Source organism: Bacillus rossius, chromosome 3 (assembly GCF_032445375.1).
Source record: "Bacillus rossius redtenbacheri isolate Brsri chromosome 3, Brsri_v3, whole genome shotgun sequence".
Taxonomy (NCBI): domain Eukaryota; kingdom Metazoa; phylum Arthropoda; class Insecta; order Phasmatodea; family Bacillidae; genus Bacillus; species Bacillus rossius.
In genome coordinates, this window is record NC_086332.1 from 98,610,872 (window position 1) to 98,637,792 (window position 26,921).

A 26,921-nucleotide genomic window follows, 5' to 3' on the forward strand; every position below is an offset into this window, starting at 1 on the left:
TCCTATATAGCTTTCTAGTCCAATACTGCGGTTTGCTATCTACACATTATTCGAAAATAATTTACGGAAACTGCTGTACGTCGTAGGTAACTAACTTGTTGCTAGCTTATCAGCAAATAATAATCACTGCATGAGCACTGATAAAAGAAGATAGTTGTAGGTATTACGTCAATCATGTGCATATGAATTACACTGCATTGCTAATTTTTGCAGCAGCAGGACACTACAACATCTGAAGTCAGCACATAGGTACATTCAGGAAATGTAGGGACTAAAAAAACAATAACTCTGAGGCCTGAAAGTGTTTGTGATCTCGTAACTGAACAAACACACGAGATACCTTAAAATCTCAAGTGGTTTAACTCATGGAAGCAAGATAATGAAAGATCAGCGAGAATTTTGGACTATGTCAACCCCCATATTGTCTGACTACTATCTTGTCATGTAGGACTTTAATACTCACATCACAATTGACCAATACAAGGACTCTAATATCTCGTGACCTGAAAGAGATACTCTAGACATTTCAAAAATGTATGCAAATACATCACAATGTTAACTTTTTTTCAGGTGGTGGCTCATTGAGAAATATAATCAATGGTGTTGTGGTGAAGAAAGATTTTAATGTGCATGGGTAAGAGTCAGTGTCTGTGCATAGCATGTCTGGACAAAATGTATGTTCATTCGCTTTTAGGAGGACCAACAAAGCAAAGAGCCTCAGTAGTTCATCTGCAGTCACAGCTGCGCATTGCTAAACCATGTGTCATGGCTCACTGTTCCAGCGATTTATTTTAGTGTATAAGAAATGTTAACTAGATATTGAGGAGATAATAAGATACAAGCTTAGTGCATACCCATCTCTACTCTTTGAGGACATCCACATTCTCAGAAAGGCTGATAAACCGCAACTAGCCCGTGCCATTGATGATCATGGTAACAATAAATCATCTGATTTAGTTCAGTGTACATGAATACATGTTATTGAGTAAGGCTACTTGCTACGAAAAACTAAAATGTAAGAATGGAGACGCATATCATGAAATAGCCAGAGTAAATGCAGATTTCATCATCAAACACTATAGGATGGAAACTTTTGTGTTATATGGGTATTACACAGGGCCTTCAATAAAGGAAAATGCACATAAAAGAAGTAACGAGAAATCCATCAGCCAGTAGTTCACTTCATTAGCGAAACAGAATTTTAAGAGAAACAGGAAGAATTCCTTTCAGAGGTTCATAATAAACAACCCTTATCAAATTAGTCAGTGAGGAAATGGTGATGAGAGGCTGTATGGTTTTTCAAGCGGATTGTGATGCTCATTGCTAAGGCTGCAGTTAACAGTGCACAGGAACGTCCTACCGTGCTCATTGGAAATGATGCTGACCCGTTATTCTTCTCCTATATTACACTGAAGCTACTAGCAAACCACTGTTTATACACCCTTAATGGGTATCACATTAATAATTGTAAGTCTGTTAATTTGGGCTTGAAAAAAACTTTGCGAAGTAATAATTTCCCTTATTTCTTTAAGAATGCATTTACTTCACCAGCTAAAAACCCTGCAGAAATATCAAGTTTTGGCAGACAAGCGATGCTTGTTTTTTAAACTGCAACACCAGAAGTTCTGGGCAGCTTTGCGGTTGAGTTATTTACGAAGAAAATGGCCAGAGCCAAATAGATTGTTAATCCAGAACGTGTTCCTCCAACTGAGTCTTCCAACAAAGTACATTATCTGAGAGAGATCTATCAGACAATTACATGTATGAGTAGGGCTAGCAGCATGAATCCTGCGGTTTGGGGTTCAAAACTCGATGGAGTTGAACTTGTATAAGAAATATATGATAAAAATGTTGCACCAGAAACTCTACTGAAAATTAAAAAATTATACTTGTAAAACTGAATGAAGTGGTAATTTGTAGCTGCAGAACAAATGGACTTGCATGCAGTTCTGTATGTGGATTTCGCCCAGTTTTACATTGTGACAACGAGTCAGATGACATACGAGACATCATTAAGGACTAAAATTCAGCGAAGTTGTAATTTTTGTACCACAAAACTGCTTCACATTTTCAGAACCTATATCAAATTGCACTTTGAAAAAATATATGTATTTTTTTAAATGGCAATAAAAATATTCATTGAAATGCTGTGTGTAAGTATTTATTTTATAACAGGTATTTTAGCTGTATTATTCACTGTTGATAATCCTTTTATTCCACAGGTAAAATTCGTTGGTTTGAATGAAATTATTGACCATAAAAACCACAAGTTCGGTCAAAAAATTATTATTCTTTGCATAAAAAGAATAAAGTTAAAAATCTTTGTCCAGTTTTGAAGCTTTCCGGCGAACACCTTGAAAATTACATACTTCCGGCTGCCCGATATTGGTAGACATTTTACTGATAATAAGTTACACCTGTAAGAGACAAAAACATGTTCAAGATTTATTAAAAATATTTTTGTAGGTCTAAGTTTTATAATCACCCGTCTAAAGGAAAATGTGGGAAAATAAAATACTTAAATTTTAGATCAGTTAATACCATCAAACTACTTTTATTTAAATGTTTATTTGCTCAAAAGTGTATAAATATGTATACTTTGTTAAATTGTGATCGGAAAAACACTTCTTGGTTCCTTCTTGCTTTTGTATTTTTCCGCCAAGTACAATATTAACATTGCAAATGTATAATTTTTTTTATAAGTGGGTCAAGCATAAATAACAGTTTATTCGCTGTAAAATGTAAGTGTATTTTTACTCAAATTGATTCAAAGTACAAATATTTTTTATTTACATTAATTTAAACGATCAATTAACAATGAAGTTACTTTTCATAAATTTCTAACAACATGACAGATCATGTACCGAAGTTTTCCTGCAGTACGAACATTTCAAGAGTTTATTTTTCTGCTTGTCTCATGGTGGCTTTATATTACTTATTGGCGAATAAAACATACAAAATCAATAAATTACAACAAGGATTAATATTTATATACAGAAACTTTTCTTACTAATTGCATCGATTAGAACCGTAGGCCAAAATAAAATGAAAACCGAATAAAGATAGCGCATACTGTACCCACTTCTTTGGGAGAGTTAAGAGTTATGGAGGCAACGTACGCGAAGAAGACATCTAACTTTGAAATCATGGTTGTCGAGATTATTCATGGCCGTCACAAAGAGGACAATGCTTTTTTAAAAAGTAAAATTCTATAAAGAGTTAAAAAACAAATATTTCCAATACCAGTATGTAAATCGTAAATTGATCGCATGCTTAAAGTGTGGTGTGTGATGAGTATCAGTGATCGATTGCCAACATTAATTTGAGGTGTTAAGGCTGCCATCTTGAATGAAAATATACTTAAACCCTGATATTTATTTTGACTAAAATAATACACCTCGAGCAAAATTTTACACCCCCAATACATTTATTCTTAAAAGTAGTATAAAAAATATGTCCTGAAATTGGGTCTGGTTCGTGGAGCCTAAACCGATGTCCGCTGTCTTGGTTTGTGAGGTCACGGTGGCCATCTTGGTGTCAAATTTTCTCAAAATTACTAGAAACTTCCCTATTTTGAGGGGAAAATTCTTGTTGTGAGGGAAAATTTCCCAATTTATTCCACAAAAATCAAAAATTTGAAATTTGAAATGCCTCCAAATATATTGGCCTTAAAAAATGAAAATTCCTCATAAAGGCTTAAATTGTCCATCGTCTAGCCGCCCTAAGCCGCTGAGTTCATGACCTTGAACATGTCAGTAAACTTTAAATTCCTTAATTTTTGACCAAAAAATTCCAAAAAAATCTTTAAAAAAATATTTATTACTTCAAATGTTTAGTTACTTAATAAATTTCGGTTCTCGGTTCGATTCCTGTTGAAAGTAACATGTAATTTATTAATAAAATAAAAAAAATCATAACTACAGTTTAATTACAATAATAAATAATCTTATCAAATTAGTGTATTGTCATCGGTCTTCGATAAATCTACAAAGTTTGAATGAAATCTGTCCGTTTAAAGTGGGTCAAAATCGCACCCAAAGGAGTCGGTTTCAAACATACAAACAAACAAACATACAGGTGAAGCTAATATAAAGCGTATAAAAACCCTTCATTACATCACACCCATCTTCTTGGACTGGTATAACGAGACCGTTGAACTTTTCGTTACAGCCGCCATATTGAAATTCCATTAATGTTATCCACATTTATCGGAAAGAAATATAAAAATTTAAAAAAAAAAAATAGTTAAATTTTAATAAAATATGTCACAGAGTCCTCGGTTCATACACCGGCGGTGACATTCGATTAAAAATTTCGACGGATCCTTCCTCCATGGAAGCCACCGGCAGACTGAACCCCCAACAGTAATGGCCAGGTAAATAGATGGCAGCCAATATGATGTCATGGAGGCGATTTGGTTTTCGTCTGCCAGAGACCGCCATATTGGAACCATCACAATGTTTCTGATTGCCAGAGGGCGCTGCCACCATATTAGTTGAATTTTTACCAACTAGAGTAAAGGAATCTTGGATCCACCCTTTTGAAAATCCGTAATTTTTGAGATAGGAAAACGAAAAAAAAAATCATCAAAAAGATACAAATTAATGTAATTAGAACGCAACAGGGATGTTTTAAACCTTGACTAATGCAACAAATGATAGTTAAATAAAAATTATAAAAATAAAATGATAGGATTAATAAAAAAATCTAATTTACAGATAAAAAATTATTACGTAAATTCTACTCTACTACAGGAACATTTGTGTAAGTAAGCAATCTAATAAACCAATAATTCCGCATTGGCGTGAACTACCTAATTCTTAGCACCATTCGGTTTACTGAAGACAGAGACCAGCCAGATCCTTAACTGACATAGTCTTCTTCCTAACAGAGTTTGTCAATTCTGTGTTTTACAGAATGTTCCACGTCGTGTCGTAAGTAACGAGCAGTATCATAGTCTTAAAAGCGCACTCTTTCTCTTGGTCCGAGAACGGATATAGTTTACCACATACACAGTACAGCTACAAATTGTATTTAAATGGTCCGTACGTTGTTAATTCATCAGTTAGCTGAATGATAATGATCTGCTTGATACCGTCAAGAAAAACAAATGTCTTTCGACGCACAATGGTATATAAGAGTAGATTTCAAATTTTCCACTAAATGCAGATTTTGCCAAGTGGAATCCATTATCATTTACATGTAATGCACCGAGCACAGTCTTGGGTTTAGTTTCATGTCCAAGCGTCATCGAAATTAGTTGCTACCCATCTTCTTGTGTTCTTGTACGCAAACTAGTCTCCAACCTAACTCGAGGAGAGGAAAAGTCCGCAGGTATTTCCACAGTAGAGACACGGAAATCACCTTTAATTATTATTGCGTGTTGTCTCACGTAGTCAGTACGAGTAAACCATACATGACACTCAACAAAGCGAAACTTCATACGATATTGATTCTTCATACATGTCGTGTCTTTACTCCAAAAGTTCCTAAAGTTTTTGGTTCCAAAATTCTTTGGCGACTACATTCTTTGACTCCAAAAGTCATTGGCTCCATTTTCTCCGTGTGCTCCTGATTATTTCTGTCAATATTTTGTTGGTTTTCTCCATGTGCTCCTGATTATTCTTTTCAATATTTTATGGTTTACTCCGCGTGCTTCTGGTCTAACCTGGCGAGACTTCTATTTGTTATATATGTGTGTTATTTTTTATTCGTGAAAATATTTTGTTGAATTTCTTCCTGTGCTCCTGGTTATTTCTGGCGAGAATTCTGCTGTTATTTCTCCGAGTTTTTCTGGTTATTCCTGAGAAAAATATCCCTGCATGTATTTTTTTTTTCGTAATTAGACAATCAAATTTATTCGGAATTTCTTGATCAGTGAATTTCTGTTACTAAATCAGCACTTACAATATTTTTATCGAAAGGAATTATACTCAGTCAAGTAATATGCTTTAAGACTGCTGAGAATGACTAGCATTCAAGATGAACTTCCTTCTCCTTGATGCCCAGTGAAGCCCTCCATCTCTTTCGATCGTGAGTGAGTATCCTGCATCTCACATGAAAATTGAATAGTACTTACCTCCTCGCAACATGTTGCGAAATCTGTTGTTATAAAGCAGTAGTATGTAAATGGGGCGCCGAGGACAGGCCTCAGGCGGTGGATTGAAGATTGTCGACCGCCATCTTGGATTGTGACGTCACGGCGGCCATATTGGATGGTTGTGACCTTGACCTTTGACCTTGACCTTGAATTTGATCCTCAAAAATCGCCAAAATCCGCCAAAATTGGGCAAAATTTGCCCAAAATTGCTCAAAAATCGCCAAAATTTCCATTTCTGTGGAAAAAAAGTTCCGCCAAAAAATCTCAAAAAATTCCACAAATTAAAAATTTCTCATTTCGAGGGAAAAATTTCCCGTTTCGAGGGAAAAATTCCCGTTTTTAGTCCTTAAAAATCCCAGCGGCTGAAAATTCCTAAAACTGGCTTAAGCATCCTTAACTCAAGCCTCAGTTAAGCCATTTCTAGGAATAAGGATACCATGGCCGCCATCTTGAATTATGACGTCATCGTTGCAATTTCCGTTACGGCCGCCATCTTTAAATTTATTATCCGATTTTAATGAAAAAAAAAATTAAAATTCATAAAACAAATTAAATAATAAAATTTTTAATAAAATATTTAAAAAACAAACATTTACGACACGGAGCTCGGAGTCCTCGGTTCGAACCCGACGAGTGCAAAAAAAATAAAAATGGCGACCGATCCTTCCCCCGAGGTGGCTGCAGGCATACTGACTCCCACCACTTTTTATCATCATCTAGTATGACGTCATGGCCGCCATCTTGTCTTCGATGCTGGAAGCCATCATCATTGTATCGTCGGCTAGAGTGCGCCGATGACATGTTAGTTTAATTCGTATCCGCAAGAGTGCAGTAATCATTTATTACTGTGACATCCGCCATCTTGTCATTTGGCCGCCATCTTGAAAATCCGTAATTATTTAGCTAGAAATTCGGGAAAAGTTCCAAAATTCATTAAATAAATCACTCATTAATTTACATATTGATTCGATCGATTCCCGTCCTCGGTTCGATACCCGATCGTTGCAATAATGTTTAATCTTATGTAAAAAAATAATTTAATTAAACCATGTTCAACATTCTTAAAGAGACTTTAAATCCTCTACTACCACCATCCTATCAGACATCAAGACCACCATATTGGAAATGTGTAATTTTAATGCTAGAGATCCGGGAAAAAGTTCAGAAATCATTAAATAAATTTCCGATCAATATACTGATTAATTAGATCGACTAAGATCCTTGGTACGATCTAGGATGATGCAAAAAAAATTAAATATATCATCAATTTAACATAATAGTAACAGGTTCGAGGAATTAAACACCGCAAGTTCTTTTACAAACATAATATTTATTACATAATTTCTATTCTACTACAGGATCACTTACGAAAGCCAACAATCTTATAATCATTTAGTTCCGCAGCGGTGTGAAATGACTAATTCTTAGCTCCAATCGGTTTATACTAGACAGAGTCCAGCCAGAACCTTTACAGACATAGTCCACCTCTTCTTGACAGAGTTTCTGAATACCGTTTTTAACAGTTTGCTTCACATCGTTAGAACTGTAAATTACTGCAGCAGATGTCTTGAATGCACACTTCTTCACTTCGTCATCGAACGGATATGGCTTTCCATATATACAGTCCAACCACAAGTTATATTTCAAAGGTCCGTTTGTTGCTACATCATCAGTAAGCTGATTGATTATCTTCTGTCTGATATCGTCAAGAAAATTACAAATGTCCTTCGACTCACCGAACGTATTTAGATAATAGTAGTCTTTCAACGTTCCACGAAATGCAGACTGCGCCAAGTAGAAGCCATTATCGTTCACTTGTAATGCTACGAACACAGTCTTAGGTTTAGTTCCATGTTCAGACGTCATAACAATCGGTTGCTGGGCATCGGTTTTTTTGGTTGTACGCTTTCGTGTCTCCAATCTAAAGCGAGGAGTCGAAATGTCGGCAGGTAGTTCAGCAGTAGGAGCACAGACTCCACCTTTACATTTTTTCGCATGATGTCGCAAACTGTCAATTCGAGTAAACCATTTAAGGCACTCATCACATCGAAACTTCATGCGAGAAGGATTCTTCGCGCATTTGCTCCGCTCATGTCTTCATGCATCATGGTAAAATGCGAACGACGTATCACAGTAGCTGCAAGGATACCGTGGTGATGAAGACGATCCTTTCAGACCCGATCCAGATACAGGCGTTGCAACAGTAGTACCATTTCCAGGCATTCTCTTATGCACATCGATGCATCGTTGTTGCGCCGAAACCTTTACTTTCTGCCGCACAGCAGGACCTTTGCATGCCTTCATGTGCGTTTTCATATTATCTTTTCTGGCAAACTGCTTATGACATTTCTCACAAACAAACATTTTACGATATAGGTTCTTGGCACATTCGCTCCTCTCGTGTCGCCGAGCATTGCTGTTGTTTGAGAAAATCTTGTCACAGTAACAGCACCGATGTTCGCTAGTTGTCAAATCAGCATCCATTGAAGTCTCCATCGAGGTCGTATCGTCGATCGTCGTGGTTTCCTGCACATCCAGCTCAGTAGTCATTAAGCTATCTTCTGCTGGTGGTATCACATCTGTTGAAATCTCCTCCAATGTTGACATCGTCGTCGTTGCCAACGGGATCTGCTCCACCATTGTCGTCGCTGTCGTCAAGGTTCCCGTAGACGATGATACAACGTCCATCGAGTTCGGCGTTAAAGTCGGTAAATATCCATCGAGTTCTCAAGAACAGGTAATTACGCGACTTATTCACCAGATGAAATAATCTAGGTGATCCTTACACCGTCGACGACAGTAACAAACTGAGCGACCTGCTGTCTAGGACTCGCTTATATACATGCACCGGATGGAATAATACGCAAGTCAAATCAAGAACCACTTACTATAATACCAGAGTCAAAACAACATTAAAAATAGAAGGACCATCAACGAAAAGGCAGCACATTTGGAAGCACCGACAACGAAAAGGCAGCACCGACAACGAAAAGGCAGCACATTTGGAAGCACCGACAACGAAAAGGCAGCACCGACAACGAAAAGGCAGCACCGACAACGAAAAGGCAGCACATTTGGAAGCACCGACAACGAAAAGGCAGCACCGACAACGAAAAGGCAGCACATTTGGAAGCACCGACAACGAAAAGGCAGCACCGACAACGAAAAGGCAGCACCGACAACGAAAAGGCAGCACATTTGGAAGCACCGACAACGAAAAGGCAGCACCGACAACGAAAAGGCAGCACATTTGGAAGCACCGACAACGAAAAGGCAGCAGCGACAACGAAAAGGCAGCACATTTGGAAGCACCGACAACGAAAAGGCAGCACCGACAACGAAAAGGCAGCACATTTGGAAGCACCGACAAAGAAAAGGCAGCACCGCCAACGAAAAGGAAGCACATTTGGAAGCACCGACAAAGAAAAGGCAGCACCGCCAACGAAAAGGAAGCACATTTGGAAGCACCGACAACGAAAAGGCAGCACCGCCAAAAGAAAATACAGCACATTTGGAAGCACCGACAACGAAAAGGAAGCACCATCAACGAAAAGGCCGCACCGCCAACGAAAAGGAAGCACATTTGGAAGCACCGGCAAAGAAAAGGCAGCACCGCCCACGAAAAGGAAGCACATTTGGAAGCACCGACAAAGAAAAGGCAGCACCGCCAACGAAAAGGAAGCACATTTGGAAGCACCGACAACGAAAAGGCAGCACCATCGACGAAAAGGAAGCACATTAATTTGTCATTGACTGCAATATTCATTGGTTCCAATATTCATTGGCTCCAATATTCATTGGCTCCAATATTCAATGGCTCCAATATTTATTGACTCCAATATTCATTGGCTCCATCAGTCATTGACACCTACAGTCTTTTGGTTCCAAAAGTCTTTTGGCCCCAAATATATTAGGCTAGAATTCTTCGAGTCCAAGAGACTATGAGACCACATGGCTACGAGTCTAAAATGATCTAGCTGGTTACGAGTTATACATGGCTTGCGAGGCTACAGAGCTACGAAGTTTCTAGTACACAGGTTTACATGACTGCGAGGATACAGGACTACAAGTCTGCAAGACTACTTGACTACGAAGGTACTCGTCTACATGACTCCAGTTACCGCATCTGTCTTCGACAGAATTTTCTCTTTTGCTCCAACTGCTCCATCAGCATTATGTTATAAGATTACAAGGCCTCTTGCTTACGTAGCTTCAAGTCTACGAGCCTCCAATGCATCATGACTACGAGACTACGAGCCATGAGGTTACGAGTCTATGCGATTGCGAGTCTTCTAGGTTACGTGATCGCGAGGCTATAGGACTACGAAGCTTCCAGAACGCATGGTTACGAGACTGCGAGGCTACAATTCTACGAGGTCCCAAGACATCCTGGCTACGCGACTACGAGCCATGAGGTTACGAGACTACGTGACTACGAATCTTCAAGTTTACGAGACTGCGAGGCTACAGAGCTACGAAGCCTCTAGAAAACGAGTTTACGTGACTGCGTGGATACAGGAATACAAGTTTGCATGAGTTCTTGACTACGAAGCTACTCGTCTACAAGGCTCCAATTGACACATCTGTCTTCGATGGAATTTTCTCTTTTGCTACATCTACGCCATCAGCATTATGTTATAAGATTACAAAGCTACTTGCTTACGTAGCTTCAAGTCTACGAGGCTCCAATACATCATGACTAAGAGACTACGAGCCATGAGGTTACGAGACTATGCGATTGCAAGTCTTCAAGGTTACGTCATCGCGAGGCTATAGGACTACGAAGCTTCCAGAACGCATGGTTACGAGAATGCATGACTAATTGGCCGCATGGCTACGAAACTTTATGTCTCTAACTGACTACAATAGCACTATTCAGTGGTGAGAGTTAATTTATTTCATGCAAAGGTACTTGCTGCAAGCAGTTCCGCTTTTCAACATCAGATGACGTCACGTTTTGCTTGCAGGTAAAATAATATTTATTTATTTTATGCGGGATGCGGGTTGTTCACTATCGATCGCATAAGAAGAATGGCATCGATAGTCTTCAAGGAGAAGGAAGTTCGTCCTTCCTGCTAGTGCTTCTCAGATTTCTCACGGTCCGCCATATTGGATTGCGACGTCACGGCTGCCATCTTAGATGGGTGTGACTTTGACCTTTGACCGAAACCGCAGGAATGATCGCAAGCACTCGGATTAATCATCAAAATATTGATAAGAATAATCAGGAGCACACGGAGAAAACCATCATAATATTGGCAAGAATAATCAGGAGCACACAGAGAAAAACGACACACGTTTTCTTTGATATCATAAAATTACAGAAAAAAATATTTAAAAATAAAAATAAATTAATAAAAAATTTAAAATAAAAACAAAAAATACATAAACAGATTCTGCTAGCTTGTAAACTTATCATTGTTGAGCAAAGACAGAGTTCTAGTACAAGCCAGAATTTTATGTATTTTTTGTTTTTATTTTAAATTTTTTATTAATTTATTTTTATTTTTAAATATTTTTTTCTGTAATTTTATGATATCAAAGAAAACGTGTGTCGTTTTTCTCTGTGTGCTCCTGATTATTCTTGCCAATATTATGATGGTTTTCTCCGTGTGCTCCTGATTATTCTTATCAATATTTTGATGATTAATCCGAGTGCTTGCGATCATTCCTGCGGTTTCGGTCAAAGGTCAAAGTCACACCCATCTAAGATGGCAGCCGTGACGTCGCAATCCAATATGGCGGACCGTGAGAAATCTGAGAAGCACTAGCAGGAAGGACGAACTTCCTTCTCCTTGAAGACTATCGATGCCATTCTTCTTATGCGATCGATAGTGAACAACCCGCATCCCGCATAAAATAAATAAATATTATTTTACCTGCAAGCAAAACGTGACGTCATCTGATGTTGAAAAGCGGAACTGCTTGCAGCAAGTACCTTTGCATGAAATAAATTAACTCTCACCACTGAATAGTGCTATTGTAGTCAGTTAGAGACATAAAGTTTCGTAGCCATGCGGCCAATTAGTCATGCATTCTCGTAACCATGCGTTCTGGAAGCTTCGTAGTCCTATAGCCTCGCGATGACGTAACCTTGAAGACTTGCAATCGCATAGTCTCGTAACCTCATGGCTCGTAGTCTCTTAGTCATGATGTATTGGAGCCTCGTAGACTTGAAGCTACGTAAGCAAGTAGCTTTGTAATCTTATAACATAATGCTGATGGCGTAGATGTAGCAAAAGAGAAAATTCCATCGAAGACAGATGTGTCAATTGGAGCCTTGTAGACGAGTAGCTTCGTAGTCAAGAACTCATGCAAACTTGTATTCCTGTATCCACGCAGTCACGTAAACTCGTTTTCTAGAGGCTTCGTAGCTCTGTAGCCTCGCAGTCTCGTAAACTTGAAGATTCGTAGTCACGTAGTCTCGTAACCTCATGGCTCGTAGTCGCGTAGCCAGGATGTCTTGGGACCTCGTAGAATTGTAGCCTCGCAGTCTCGTAACCATGCGTTCTGGAAGCTTCGTAGTCCTATAGCCTCGCGATCACGTAACCTAGAAGACTCGCAATCGCATAGACTCGTAACCTCATGGCTCGTAGTCTCGTAGTCATGATGCATTGGAGGCTCGTAGACTTGAAGCTACGTAAGCAAGAGGCCTTGTAATCTTATAACATAATGCTGATGGAGCAGTTGGAGCAAAAGAGAAAATTCTGTCGAAGACAGATGCGGTAACTGGAGTCATGTAGACGAGTACCTTCGTAGTCAAGTAGTCTTGCAGACTTGTAGTCCTGTATCCTCGCAGTCATGTAAACCTGTGTACTAGAAACTTCGTAGCTCTGTAGCCTCGCAAGCCATGTATAACTCGTAACCAGCTAGATCATTTTAGACTCGTAGCCATGTGGTCTCATAGTCTCTTGGACTCGAAGAATTCTAGCCTAATATATTTGGGGCCAAAAGACTTTTGGAACCAAAAGACTGTAGGTGTCAATGACTGATGGAGCCAATGAATATTGGAGTCAATAAATATTGGAGCCATTGAATATTGGAGCCAATGAATATTGGAGCCAATGAATATTGGAACCAATGAATATTGCAGTCAATGACAAATTAATGTGCTTCCTTTTCGTCGATGGTGCTGCCTTTTCGTTGTCGGTGCTTCCAAATGTGCTTCCTTTTCGTTGGCGGTGCTGCCTTTTCTTTGTCGGTGCTTCCAAATGTGCTTCCTTTTCGTGGGCGGTGCTGCCTTTTCTTTGCCGGTGCTTCCAAATGTGCTTCCTTTTCGTTGGCGGTGCGGCCTTTTCGTTGATGGTGCTTCCTTTTCGTTGTCGGTGCTTCCAAATGTGCTGTATTTTCTTTTGGCGGTGCTGCCTTTTCGTTGTCGGTGCTTCCAAATGTGCTTCCTTTTCGTTGGCGGTGCTGCCTTTTCTTTGTCGGTGCTTCCAAATGTGCTTCCTTTTCGTTGGCGGTGCTGCCTTTTCTTTGTCGGTGCTTCCAAATGTGCTGCCTTTTCGTTGTCGGTGCTGCCTTTTCGTTGTCGGTGCTTCCAAATGTGCTGCCTTTTCGTTGTCGCTGCTGCCTTTTCGTTGTCGGTGCTTCCAAATGTGCTGCCTTTTCGTTGTCGGTGCTGCCTTTTCGTTGTCGGTGCTGCCTTTTCGTTGTCGGTGCTTCCAAATGTGCTGCCTTTTCGTTGTCGGTGCTGCCTTTTCGTTGTCGGTGCTGCCTTTTCGTTGTCGGTGCTTCCAAATGTGCTGCCTTTTCGTTGTCGGTGCTGCCTTTTCGTTGTCGGTGCTTCCAAATGTGCTGCCTTTTCGTTGTCGGTGCTGCCTTTTCGTTGTCGGTGCTGCCTTTTCGTTGTCGGTGCTTCCAAATGTGCTGCCTTTTCGTTGTCGGTGCTGCCTTTTCGTTGTCGGTGCTTCCAAATGTGCTGCCTTTTCGTTGATGGTCCTTCTATTTTTAATGTTGTTTTGACTCTGGTATTATAGTAAGTGGTTCTTGATTTGACTTGCGTATTATTCCATCCGGTGCATGTATATAAGCGAGTCCTAGACAGCAGGTCGCTCAGTTTGTTACTGTCGTCGACGGTGTAAGGATCACCTAGATTATTTCATCTGGTGAATAAGTCGCGTAATTACCTGTTCTTGAGAACTCGATGGCATATTTACCGACTTTAACGCCGAACTCGATGGACGTTGTATCATCGTCTACGGGAACCTTGACGACAGCGACGACAATGGTGGAGCAGATCCCGTTGGCAACGACGACGATGTCAACATTGGAGGAGATTTCAACAGATGTGATACCACCAGCAGAAGATAGCTTAATGACTACTGAGCTGGATGTGCAGGAAACCACGACGATCGACGATACGACCTCGATGGAGACTTCAATGGATGCTGATTTGACAACTAGCGAACATCGGTGCTGTTACTGTGACAAGATTTTCTCAAACAACAGCAATGCTCGGCGACACGAGAGGAGCGAATGTGCCAAGAACCTATATCGTAAAATGTTTGTTTGTGAGAAATGTCATAAGCAGTTTGCCAGAAAAGATAATATGAAAACGCACATGAAGGCATGCAAAGGTCCTGCTGTGCGGCAGAAAGTAAAGGTTTCGGCGCAACAACGATGCATCGATGTGCATAAGAGAATGCCTGGAAATGGTACTACTGTTGCAACGCCTGTATCTGGATCGGGTCTGAAAGGATCGTCTTCATCACCACGGTATCCTTGCAGCTACTGTGATACGTCGTTCGCATTTTACCATGATGCATGAAGACATGAGCGGAGCAAATGCGCGAAGAATCCTTCTCGCATGAAGTTTCGATGTGATGAGTGCCTTAAATGGTTTACTCGAATTGACAGTTTGCGACATCATGAGAATAAATGTAAAGGTGGAGTCTGTGCTCCTACTGCTGAACTACCTGCCGACATTTCGACTCCTCGCTTTAGATTGGAGACACGAAAGCGTACAACCAAAAAAACCGATGCCCAGCAACCGATTGTTATGACGTCTGAACATGGAACTAAACCTAAGACTGTGTTCGTAGCATTACAAGTGAACGATAATGGCTTCTACTTGGCGCAGTCTGCATTTCGTGGAACGTTGAAAGACTACTATTATCTAAATACGTTCGGTGAGTCGAAGGACATTTGTAATTTTCTTGACGATATCAGACAGAAGATAATCAATCAGCTTACTGATGATGTAGCAACAAACGGACCTTTGAAATATAACTTGTGGTTGGACTGTATATATGGAAAGCCATATCCGTTCGATGACGAAGTGAAGAAGTGTGCATTCAAGACATCTGCTGCAGTAATTTACAGTTCTAACGATGTGAAGCAAACTGTTAAAAACGGTATTCAGAAACTCTGTCACGAAGAGGTGGACTATGTCTGTAAAGGTTCTGGCTGGACTCTGTCTAGTATAAACCGATTGGAGCTAAGAATTAGTCATTTCACACCGCTGCGGAACTAAATGATTATAAGATTGTTGGCTTTCGTAAGTGATCCTGTAGTAGAATAGAAATTATGTAATAAATATTATGTTTGTAAAAGAACTTGCGGTGTTTAATTCCTCGAACCTGTTACTATTATGTTAAATTGATGATATATTTAATTTTTTTTGCATCATCCTAGATCGTACCAAGGATCTTAGTCGATCTAATTAATCAGTATATTGATCGGAAATTTATTTAATGATTTCTGAACTTTTTCCCGGATCTCTAGCATTAAAATTACACATTTCCAATATGGTGGTCTTGATGTCTGATAGGATGGTGGTAGTAGAGGATTTAAAGTCTCTTTAAGAATGTTGAACATGGTTTAATTAAATTATTTTTTTACATAAGATTAAACATTATTGCAACGATCGGGTATCGAACCGAGGACGGGAATCGATCGAATCAATATGTAAATTAATGAGTGATTTATTTAATGAATTTTGGAACTTTTCCCGAATTTCTAGCTAAATAATTACGGATTTTCAAGATGGCGGCCAAATGACAAGATGGCGGATGTCACAGTAATAAATGATTACTGCACTCTTGCGGATACGAATTAAACTAACATGTCATCGGCGCACTCTAGCCGACGATACAATGATGATGGCTTCCAGCATCGAAGACAAGATGGCGGCCATGACGTCATACTAGATGATGATAAAAAGTGGTGGGAGTCAGTATGCCTGCAGCCACCTCGGGGGAAGGATCGGTCGCCATTTTTATTTTTTTTGCACTCGTCGGGTTCGAACCGAGGACTCCGAGCTCCGTGTCGTAAATGTTTGTTTTTTAAATATTTTATTAAAAATTTTATTATTTAATTTGTTTTATGAATTTTAATTTTTTTTTCATTAAAATCGGATAATAAATTTAAAGATGGCGGCCGTAACGGAAATTGCAACGATGACGTCATAATTCAAGATGGCGGCCATGGTATCCTTATTCCTAGAAATGGCTTAACTGAGGCTTGAGTTAAGGATGCTTAAGCCAGTTTTAGGAATTTTCAGCCGCTGGGATTTTTAAGGACTAAAAACGGGAATTTTTCCCTCGAAACGGGAAATTTTTCCCTCGAAATGAGAAATTTTTAATTTGTGGAATTTTTTGAGATTTTTTGGCGGAACTTTTTTCCACAGAAATGGAAATTTTGGCGATTTTTGAGGAATTTTGGGCAAATTTTGCCCAATTTTGGCGGATTTTGGCAATTTTTGAGGATCAAATTCAAGGTCAAGGTCACAACCATCGAAGATGGCCGCCGTGACGTCACAATCCAAGATGGCGGTCGACAATCTTCAATCCACCGCCTGAGGCCTGTCCTCGGCGCCCCATTTACATACTACTTAAAGCAGAACTTCTTGCAACAAGTTATTTGTATGGGATAAATTATTCTACACCTGAATGGAGTCAAATACATACCCTCGTAGTCTCACAGCTTCGTAGCCTCGTAGTCTCACAGCTTCGTAGCCTCGTAGTCTCACAGTCTTGTAGCCTCGTAGTCTCGTAGCTAGTTGGAACTTCGTAGACTCATAGTCTCGTAGCTAGTTGGAGCTTCGTAGACTCGTAGTCTCATCGTCCTGTTGTCTAGTAGCCTAGCAGAATTGTAGCCAGTTGAAGACTTGTCGATTTGTAGCCATGTAGCCTCGTGATCTCGTATAATTGTAGACTGGTAGTACTGTAGCCTCGTAGTCTCATAGCTTTGAAGCCTTGTAGCCACATAGACAGGTAGCTTTGTAGCCAAGTAGCAATTGTTACCATGTAGCCACATAGACTTTTAGTCTTGTAGTCTCATAGACTCGTAGCTTCATAGTCTCAAAGTTTCGTAACTAAATGGCGGCTGTAGACATGTAGTCTCGTAGTCCTGTTGCCTCGTAGTCTTGTAGTCCTGTAGCCTCTCATTCTCGTAGCTTCATAGCCTAAAAGCCTCATAGACGTATAGCTTTTTAGCCAAGTCACATTGTAAACATATCTCGATGGAGTATTTTGGCCTGAAAGATCAGGAGTCAAGGACAATTTGTAACAAAGAATTTTGGAAACAATGTCTGTTGGAGACAAAGACTGTTGGAGTCTAGGACTTTTGGAGCCAAAGATATTTAAAGCTAATGATGTTTTGAGCCAAATTTGTTGGAGCCAAAACCTTTTGGAGCCAAATACATTTGGAGCCAATGACTTTTGTAGCCAAAGACTTTAAAGCCAATTACTTTTGGAACCAAATATCGTAGGAGCCAAAGAGGTTTTTATCCAAAAAAGTTTGGAGTAAATTACCTTAGTAAGAGCCAAATATTTTTGAAGCCAATTCATTTAACAGCCAAATACCTATGGAGCCAATTACTTTTGCAGCCAAATAATTTTGGAGCAAAAGACTTTTGGAGCAAAAGACTTTTGGAGCCAATGAAACTTGGAGCCAAAGACTTTTGTAGACAACGACGTTTAGAGCAAATGACTTCTGGAGTGAAAGACTTTTGTAGCCAAAAAATAGAGAGCCAATAACATATAAACCGATGAGTTTTGGAGAAAAAAGTTTCTTGGCGCGAAAGAATTTTTGGGACCTGTGACATTTAGAGCCAAAGACTAATAGCCAAAAATTGATGGAGACAAATTCTGTTGAGGTCAAAGACTGTTGGAGCGAACGTCTTTAGAAAAAATTACTTTTCCAAAGACTATCGAGGCCAAAGACTATTGGAGCCAAAGACTTTGTAGCCAATAAATTTTGGTGCCAAAACTGTTGGAATCAAAGAATATTTGAATCAAAGACATTTGGAGCTAAAGACTGTTCGATCCAAGGTTTTTTTGAACCAATGACTTTCGGAGCCAAAATCAGTTGGAGTCAAATACTTATGCAGTTAAAGAATTATGGTAACAAAGACGTTTGGCGACAATGACGTTTGGAAACAAAGATAGTTGGAGCTAATGACTTTTGAAGCCAAAGCCAGTTGGAGGCACTGTATCCTACCGCATCTTGCGACCGATAGTATCCTAATGTTGGGATCGTATCCTACTTAGTTGAATGTACCTGTGTATGTATTTACTTCTCGTTAATTGTGCTTCCTTTTTTAATACTTATAATTGTGTTTCCTTGATTTAAAGTTGTTTTGGCACGTGTATTAATAAAATGGTTCTTGTTTTGACTCGCATGTGATTCCAGCGACCGCTGGAATATAAGCTAGTCCCAGACAAAATGACCCTCAGTCCAATTCTGACAGCAGTGCAGTGCAGATTGGCTAGTTTCGCTCATCACACCTATTAGACTTGTATCTGGGTATTCTTGATAACTCGATGGCATCTTTACCATATTTAACGTCGAACTCGATGGAAGATGTACCATCGTCTTCTGGGACCATGATGGCAGCAGTGACGACGGCGTCGACGCAGATCCTGTTAACATCATCGTCGACAACCACGACGAACTCGATGGAATGTGTACCATCAAAAGCGGATATCTCATCAGCAGTGATGATGGCGACGCAGATGCGTTGGAATTGTCGATGACAATTATTCTTAACTCGACGGAATGTGTGCTATCGTTACCGACAACACTAGACGAGACTTCAACAGACCTGGCTCTACCAGCAGAAGAGGCTTTAATGGATGTAGTCCAATAGCATAAATAATGTTCACTGAAGGTGTGTCGGCGTCTTCCCAGCATCGGTGTCGTTACTGTGACAATATATTCTCGAATAACAGTAATGCTCGTCGATACGAGAAGAGAGAATGCATTATCATTTTCCTCACACACTGTTTAGTTGCAAAAAAAGTCGCAAACAATTTACAAGAAATTATCATTTGAAAAGACACTTAAAGACATGCAAAGGCCCTGCTGTTTGGAAGAAAGTAAAGGTTTTGCTGCGACAGTGGTGTATGCATTAGCTTAAGTATTTACATAAGCATTCGGTTCGAACTTGAAATGTCCGTTTTCATGGACTAAACATCCATGCAGCTATTGCGATATGTCTTTTCTTTTGTCTATTATGCTCGAAGACACGCGAGGAGTAAATGCATGAAGAATAATACTTGTATGATGTTTATCTGTGATGAGATTCATGCGGGGTTTAGTCGTATTTTACATCTTCAGACAACATGCGAAAAACATTGAAGGTGAAGTCCGCGTTGCTACTGTGAAACTACCTGCAGATATTTCGACTCCTCGATTTACGTTGGAGACTCGTATGCGTACAAGCATACAATCAGATAGACAGAAACCAATTCCGATGATGTCTTGACATGAAACTTAACCTAAGATTGTACTCGGTGTGTTACAGGAAATGATAATGGATTCCACTTGTCCAAATAGGCATTTAGAAAAATATTAAAAGACTTCTTTTGTATAAATACACTTAGTAATTCGAAGGAAATTTGTACTTTCTTGATGATATTAAGCAGAACATTCTCAATCAGCTTATTAATGAAGTAGCAATGTATGTACCTTTTAAATATAACATTTGGCTGAACTGTATATATGAAAAAACAGTATCCGGTCGAGGACCAAGAGAAGAATTGCGCTTCAAGACTAGGAATACTGCTCTTTACCTAACACACTATGTAGAGGAGTTTGTAAAACACAGTCTTGAGAAGTTCTGTCAGGAATTGAAAGACTATGTCAGTAAATGATTTGGCTTGTATCTGTCTTCAGTATACCTATTGGAGCTTATAATTAGACAGTTTATGCCAAAGAAGAAAGAAATTTTTATTAGATTGCTAACTTTCGAAATTATTTCTGTAAGATAGTATAATTTACATAATAATTTTTTTATCTAAAATATTGTTTTTTTTCTGAGCCTGTCTCTTTCTAATGGTAATTTTAATATTAATGTTAATTTTTTCATCTGTCAAGAAATTAACCAATCACTGTGTGCGATCGAATCACTTAATACATTAATTTTATATTTTTTTGAAAATTTTTGGCATTTTTTCCGAATTTCTAGCTTAAACATTACAGATTTTTAAGATGGTGGATTCCAAGATGGCGGGTGCCCTGGCAATAACTGATTCCTGCACTCTAGCGGCTAAAAATTAAACTAAAATGGGGACAGCGTCCTCTAGCAGAAGAAAACATTATGTCGGATCTGATATAGCGGCCTCCAGCAGACGAACAAAAATGGCCACCATGACGACATACTTGCTGGCGATATATTTACCTTGAAATTAGTGGTGGGAGGTTAGTCTGCCGGTGGAATCCGTGTCGGAAATGATCTGTTTCTATTTTTAATCAAGGGACATCAATAGGGTTCTAACCTAGTACAATTTAATAAACTTTATTATATTATTTAATTAAGTAATTTTAATTATAATTTTTAATATATTTCCCATTCAATTGGTCATAATAACGGATTTTTAAGATAGTGGACGAATTTCAACTTGGCAAAATGAAATTTTATTTAATTTTTTAATATATTTTTTTTAAATTTAAAATTTTCATGATTTTCTAGCTTCAAAATTTCAGATATTCGAGATGGCGGCCATAGCGGAAATTGCAACGATAGCGGCTGAGGTCAAGATCAAAGTTCCCCACCAGAGGCTTAGTGGAGGCTTGTAAATATGTATTTTAAGCCTAAATGTGGACATTTCAAGCCTCTGGCATTTTGTGGGAATAAAATGGGAAAATTTTCCCTCAAAATGGGAACTTTTCCCCTCAAAATATATACATTTCTAGTATTTTTAAGAAATTTTGAGTTATTGTTGAGAAAGTTGGAGGAAATTTGACACCCAAAAGGCCGTCGTGACGTCCCAATTCAAGATGGCGGCCGACAATCCTCAATCCTCACCTAGAATCCAGTGCCCGGACCTACATCTATATACTAATTACATCATACACTTGTTAGCGTATTGGTTTAATTATTTTCTTCTAACATGTGATTGAGGATGGTTATACAAACTCTAATATGTCTTACTTTAACTCTCTCTTTGCATAACCCGATAAAACATATAGATACTTTTTATATAATATTAAGTTTTTATTACTTTATACAATAATATTTAAATAGTTGTTTTTCTCTTCTTTACTTTTAAATATTTATTATCTTGTAGGTATTGAATAAATAAATTATTATCTAAAACATATAAATTATTTGCATACCATGTGTCATAAAAATAATCATTTACATAATAGATTCACAACAAAATCATACTACTCAAGAATTAGAGCAAGGTAGCTGTTATCAAAAACCTGCTGTAGTTATTACTACTTGTATATGAGTATTTGAGTGTACCTTTGTGGCGATGTGCGTTGAATTGTGCATCGATGTAGGTGAATATACCTTGATTTTTGTGTCAATGATCGTCTTTGTTCGTCAAATTTTGCTACGACAATGGAGAATGTGTGTAGGATTATGTGACGATGTAGTCTAAGTTAATGTGGGTCGAGTTGTGTGTCGATGATGGTGATAGTACATTGAATTGTGGTCAATGATAGTGAATGTGTTTTAAAATGTACGTCAACATGTGTGTATGCTTTTCGAATTGGGCATTGATAATGATTAATATCCTTCGAATTGTGCATAGATGATGAAGACTTAGAGTCGAATGTGCGTTCATTATGGTCAATGCACATCTAAATATTAACTTTATTAAAATGAAATATCTTCTAGTAGTGTGACAATGTTGTGAATGTTCTTTGAATAATGAGTCGATTTTGGTGAATATGTAACAAATATATGCAGAGTAAGCAAATGTATAAAAATATGCTAAAGGTTGCTGCAGAATTTAACAGCATGGACAAGTGTGGGAACGAATGGAAAGAATGCGTAAGTATGCAAAATTAAGCATTAGTATCCAAAAGTATGTGAAAGTACGAAATGTATTAGAATGAAAGCTATAGTACGCACAAGTACAGAAAGTGTGTGAAAGGGGCAAAAGTGTGCCAAAACGTGCAAAAGAGCACACAAGTGTGCGAAAATTTGTGAAAGTATGAATGTGTATGCAAAAGTCTGAGAGAGTAGGCGAAAGTATGTAAAAGCATGCCATAACATTTAAAAGTATGCTAAAGTATATTCTTAAAGTGAGCAGAAGTGCTAAATGTGCATATAAGTGTGCGAAAGTATAGTAAAGTATGAAAAATTATAGGTAACTATAAACGCATGGAAACTTATAAAATCCATTGAAAAGTAAAGGAACTCATGCAAAAGTATACCAAGTATTTAAATGTTTTAAAGTTATTAATAATATTAATATTTATTTGAAAGTATTAAAATATATTTAAAAGTCAACCCAAGGCAAGCTAGTTAAATATTTATAAGAAACTGTAATGTTGTCACTTTGTAACCAATTAAATTTCAGTTTATATATTTACAATATTTGAAATGGACTGCCAACTGCCAAAGAGTCGCGACGGGGTATATGACACCACACGTTTCTCATACACAGGAACAGGAACACAGGTATCAAACTTTTCATCTTCTTCGGCGACGACTGCTCGGTGAGACCTGGACGATGACGACTGCGGCCACGACGCCAGCTTGGCTTTAAATAGGTGTTTGTGGAGACAGGATCATTGACTGAACTAGGACGAGACACATGTCGTTTGAACGACTATGTAGATGTATCGCAGGCCGTAACAGGTTGCAAAACGTCCAAGTTTGGTGTTACACGTGCAGACAAAGTGACTACTTCTTCGATGCTGGCTGAAAGGATTGTGTGCGGTCTCATGTGATGGATGGCACAGTTTCTAGCTTAATTACAATCTAGCAGCTGCTGAGTCGGTTAGTAGGAAAGTGCGAAAACCACCAGTGCTGAGCGCCTCCATCACAGGTTTCCGTATTATGTGCGCAGATACCCGGCATCCCAGTAGCTGTACACACCACTAATGATGTTAGGTCTTATGCTCACGTTCACGTTGGCAGGATGAAATGGAAACATCTTCTTGCAGCTCGGATGACAACTGAAGGCACAAACTTTTGCATGCCTTTTATATATGCAGGCTCCACTCACACTGCGTGTGGCACATACTCGTTTAAACTTGTCGTGTGGCTGCTCGCCATACATTGCACTAAGCTAGCACATGACAGGACAACTATATTTGGTCTGCAGGTCTACAATTTCGGTGGCTCCTTCATAAAACTTGCTCAGTCATTTATTCTTCTCAGGTCCGGCGACATAATGATGCCACGCGGATTCTGCAGTAGCTAATAATCTAGTGTTTTTTTAATTTGGTCAGTCTGCCGGTGGCTTCTGTAGAGGAAGGGTCCGTGGCCCCTTTTTTATTTAGCTATCGCTGGGGTTCAAACCGAGGACTTCATGACCTAAGTACGTTTTTTATTAAAATTTAATAATTAAATCTTTATAAATTTTATTTTTTTTTTCGCAATTTTCTAGCATATTAATGGCTTTTCGATATGGAAAGCCGTCACGAAAAGTGAAACTTATCTAGAATCCAAGATGGTGGGAAGTTTTTATATAAAAATTTTATTAATATAATTTTTATTATTTTTAAATTTCCCCCCGAATTTCTAGTTCAAAAATTACGGATTTTCAATATGGCGGCCCTAACGAAATGTGAAACGTTAGAGAGTGGAGTATCCGATTCCAAGAGAAAACAAAATGGCGGAAAACAAAATTGTGAAAAACAATATGGCGGACATTTCTATAATTCAAAATGGTGGAAATTTCTAGATTCCAAAATGGCGGATCCAAAAATGCTACCAGTGTCAAGAACAAAGGTCAAGGTCAAAATCATTCAAGATGGCTACCGTTACTTCACAATCCAAGATTGCGGTCGGCATCAGCACCATTCTCCGACTCCTGTCCTAGTATGCCCTATTGTATACTATTTTCATTTCCGAATAAAATAAATGAAGGAGTAAACGAAAATAAAATACATTCCAAGAAATAAAGCTATAGAATATAAGGTTGCAGCATATAGACATTTTCTAAAATATAAGATTGTGGCAAAATAAATATTATATTGTTTTAGTTATCGGGGTGTTAATTTCACTCGGAGTATAATATTTCGTCCAAAGTGTCAAATTTCAAGATGATTGGAGGTCAAGATCACCTGAAGCTAAAATGGCTGGTAGTCATTGACATCATCCACAATCCACACTCTGAACCAAGACTCGGCAAAAATATACTTCTCCCCAAAAATGAATAAAACACGCGAGGCTGTCACGCACGCAGAATACTCTCGCTGCAGATGGCAAGGAAGACCGAGTTACACTCACAGGTGCCCTCATGCAGACTACGCACGGTGCGAAAGATAGGAAAGTGCGAGTTACACACAGGTGCTTGCAGGCAGTCTACTCACTATGCAGACGGCAGGAAAGTGCGAGCTGGCCGGCAGCGTTGCATGGTCCAGACCCAGCAGGATGACGGCCGTGTATACCAGGATGCACCCCACCACCACCATGTTGTTAAGCCGTGGGCTGGACAGCTTTATGTACCTGCCATAGTGCAAACACATACCCTATCCTCGACACGCTGACATTCTTCTTTAACACACTCTTCTTTTATGGCCTGACGCAGGGTGAGAAACATATCGCAAAATAATTAGGTGGGAGGTTTGATCTAAAGAAATGTAGATTACACATCAGCAGAAATGAAAAAAAAAATGTCAGACACACTTTGGTATCTTTTGAGCCAATTACCAGGCCAGTAAAGAGAAAAGAATAACCGAATCATGTGCAACACATTCAACACTCTTAGTGATATTTAATCGGTTCTGGTGCAAGTTTCGAAGTGAAAATTAAGGATGGAGTCAATGACCAGTCTCAATATTGGAATTATGAAATCACGATCACCATATTGTTTTACCTTGATATACAACATCTTTATTTAAATTTGACAATCATTTCGAGATTTAACACCCTCTAGTACCTTTTCTTTACTTAAAAGATTGTTACGGGTGGGTTTTCACCCTCTCCCTTGATTTTCATTAACACCTGTTGGAACACTAACAGCAATTCTCCGACAGAACGCCATCAATACGCCTGTGAGTTATGGGACCGACGAAGCTTTTACACTGCTACAAAAGAATATTCCAGTGAGTTTGATCGCCACATAGTGTAGAGAACATTCTGGGCCTAGAAGTTAGTTGGTTCGAGGGGTATATAAACCCCTGGCTACGAGCCTAGAAGGAAGAAGCAACTTGACCGGTGCCGAGGAATCACCTCACGCCACTGCCGCCCGCAATCATGCCATCGTCACACTGCCCAGGCCGTCACTAGTTACGCCAAAGAACTTCATCGTCGATAAGGGCCACATTTCAAGAATATCTAATAGAAAATAAATTATTAAAATTCGATCATTTTACTAAATTAAATTTTACTCCTATAGTAAATAAACCGATGTTCTGGGTGAAACACGTACTAACAGACTCGAAACTTCGTAGCCTTAAACGAACATATGTCATAAGCTTATTTCAGGATCATGTCAGAACTGTAGACATAACCTGATTAGCTAAACGATGGTTAAAATACTTATTACAAGTTTATAAAACAAGAGATTCCGATCAACCGGGCCTACCTACTATACAGACATAACTTTATGTGATTAACAATTACTAAAATACGTATTACAATTATATAGAGACAAGTTTCAGAATCAGGAAGCTTCTCTACAGTTTTATATTTACTCATACAACTAGACTATACCATTTTGTATTTTTATCTTTACGCCCAACAGTTCCTTAAGCTAGAAACTTTTATCGACAAGACCAGTAAGCCTTTTGTCTAATATAAGTTTTTTTTTTTCGAAACCTTTACATATTTACATAAAGCCGAGCATCCGAACCATGGCGTTTAAGAACTGAAAGGCAATATTACTTTTAAACAAAGAGGCTCTTAAACAATGAATTATTCATACTGACTTGGATACAAAATTAATAAAACATACCGGATATCGAACACAAATTAGGCTACACATTAATTACTCCAAAAAAAATCACACAGCACGTCACACATCCAACATAACTGACGCACATTTTAATACAATTTACCATCATCGATGCCCAATTTGTCACTAATTCACGAACATTAACACAATTTGAATCACATTTATCATCACGGCTCCACAATTTGACTTACATTTACCATCATCGTTGAACGATTACGTGCATATAAACACATTTACTATTTTTATCGCACAATTCTAAGCAAAATTAGCATAACTGACGCAGAATTTGATACACATTCTTCACCATCAACCCACAATCTAAAAACACTCAACAATTACAAGTGCAAAATTCGACGCAAGTTTACCATAATCGATGCATATTTGATACACGTTCATCATCATGATCGATGTATACTTCGACACAAATTCACCATAATCATGCAAAATTTGATGTTCGTCTACATTAAAACACATATACTTTACATCATCACAGGCAGTTCCGATATCTA

General features: G+C 38.7%; 1 protein-coding gene across 1 annotated transcript in view; it reads right to left on the minus strand.

Moving 5' to 3' along the window:
- LOC134531347 (uncharacterized) overlaps positions 1-26,921 on the minus strand; it is a 353,666-nt gene that overhangs the window by 193,352 nt on the left and 133,393 nt on the right. Inside the window, exon 10 of the mRNA XM_063367045.1 lies at positions 24,827-24,962. Coding sequence (XP_063223115.1) covers positions 24,827-24,962 — 136 coding nt within the window. The remainder of the gene's footprint in view (positions 1-24,826; positions 24,963-26,921) is intronic.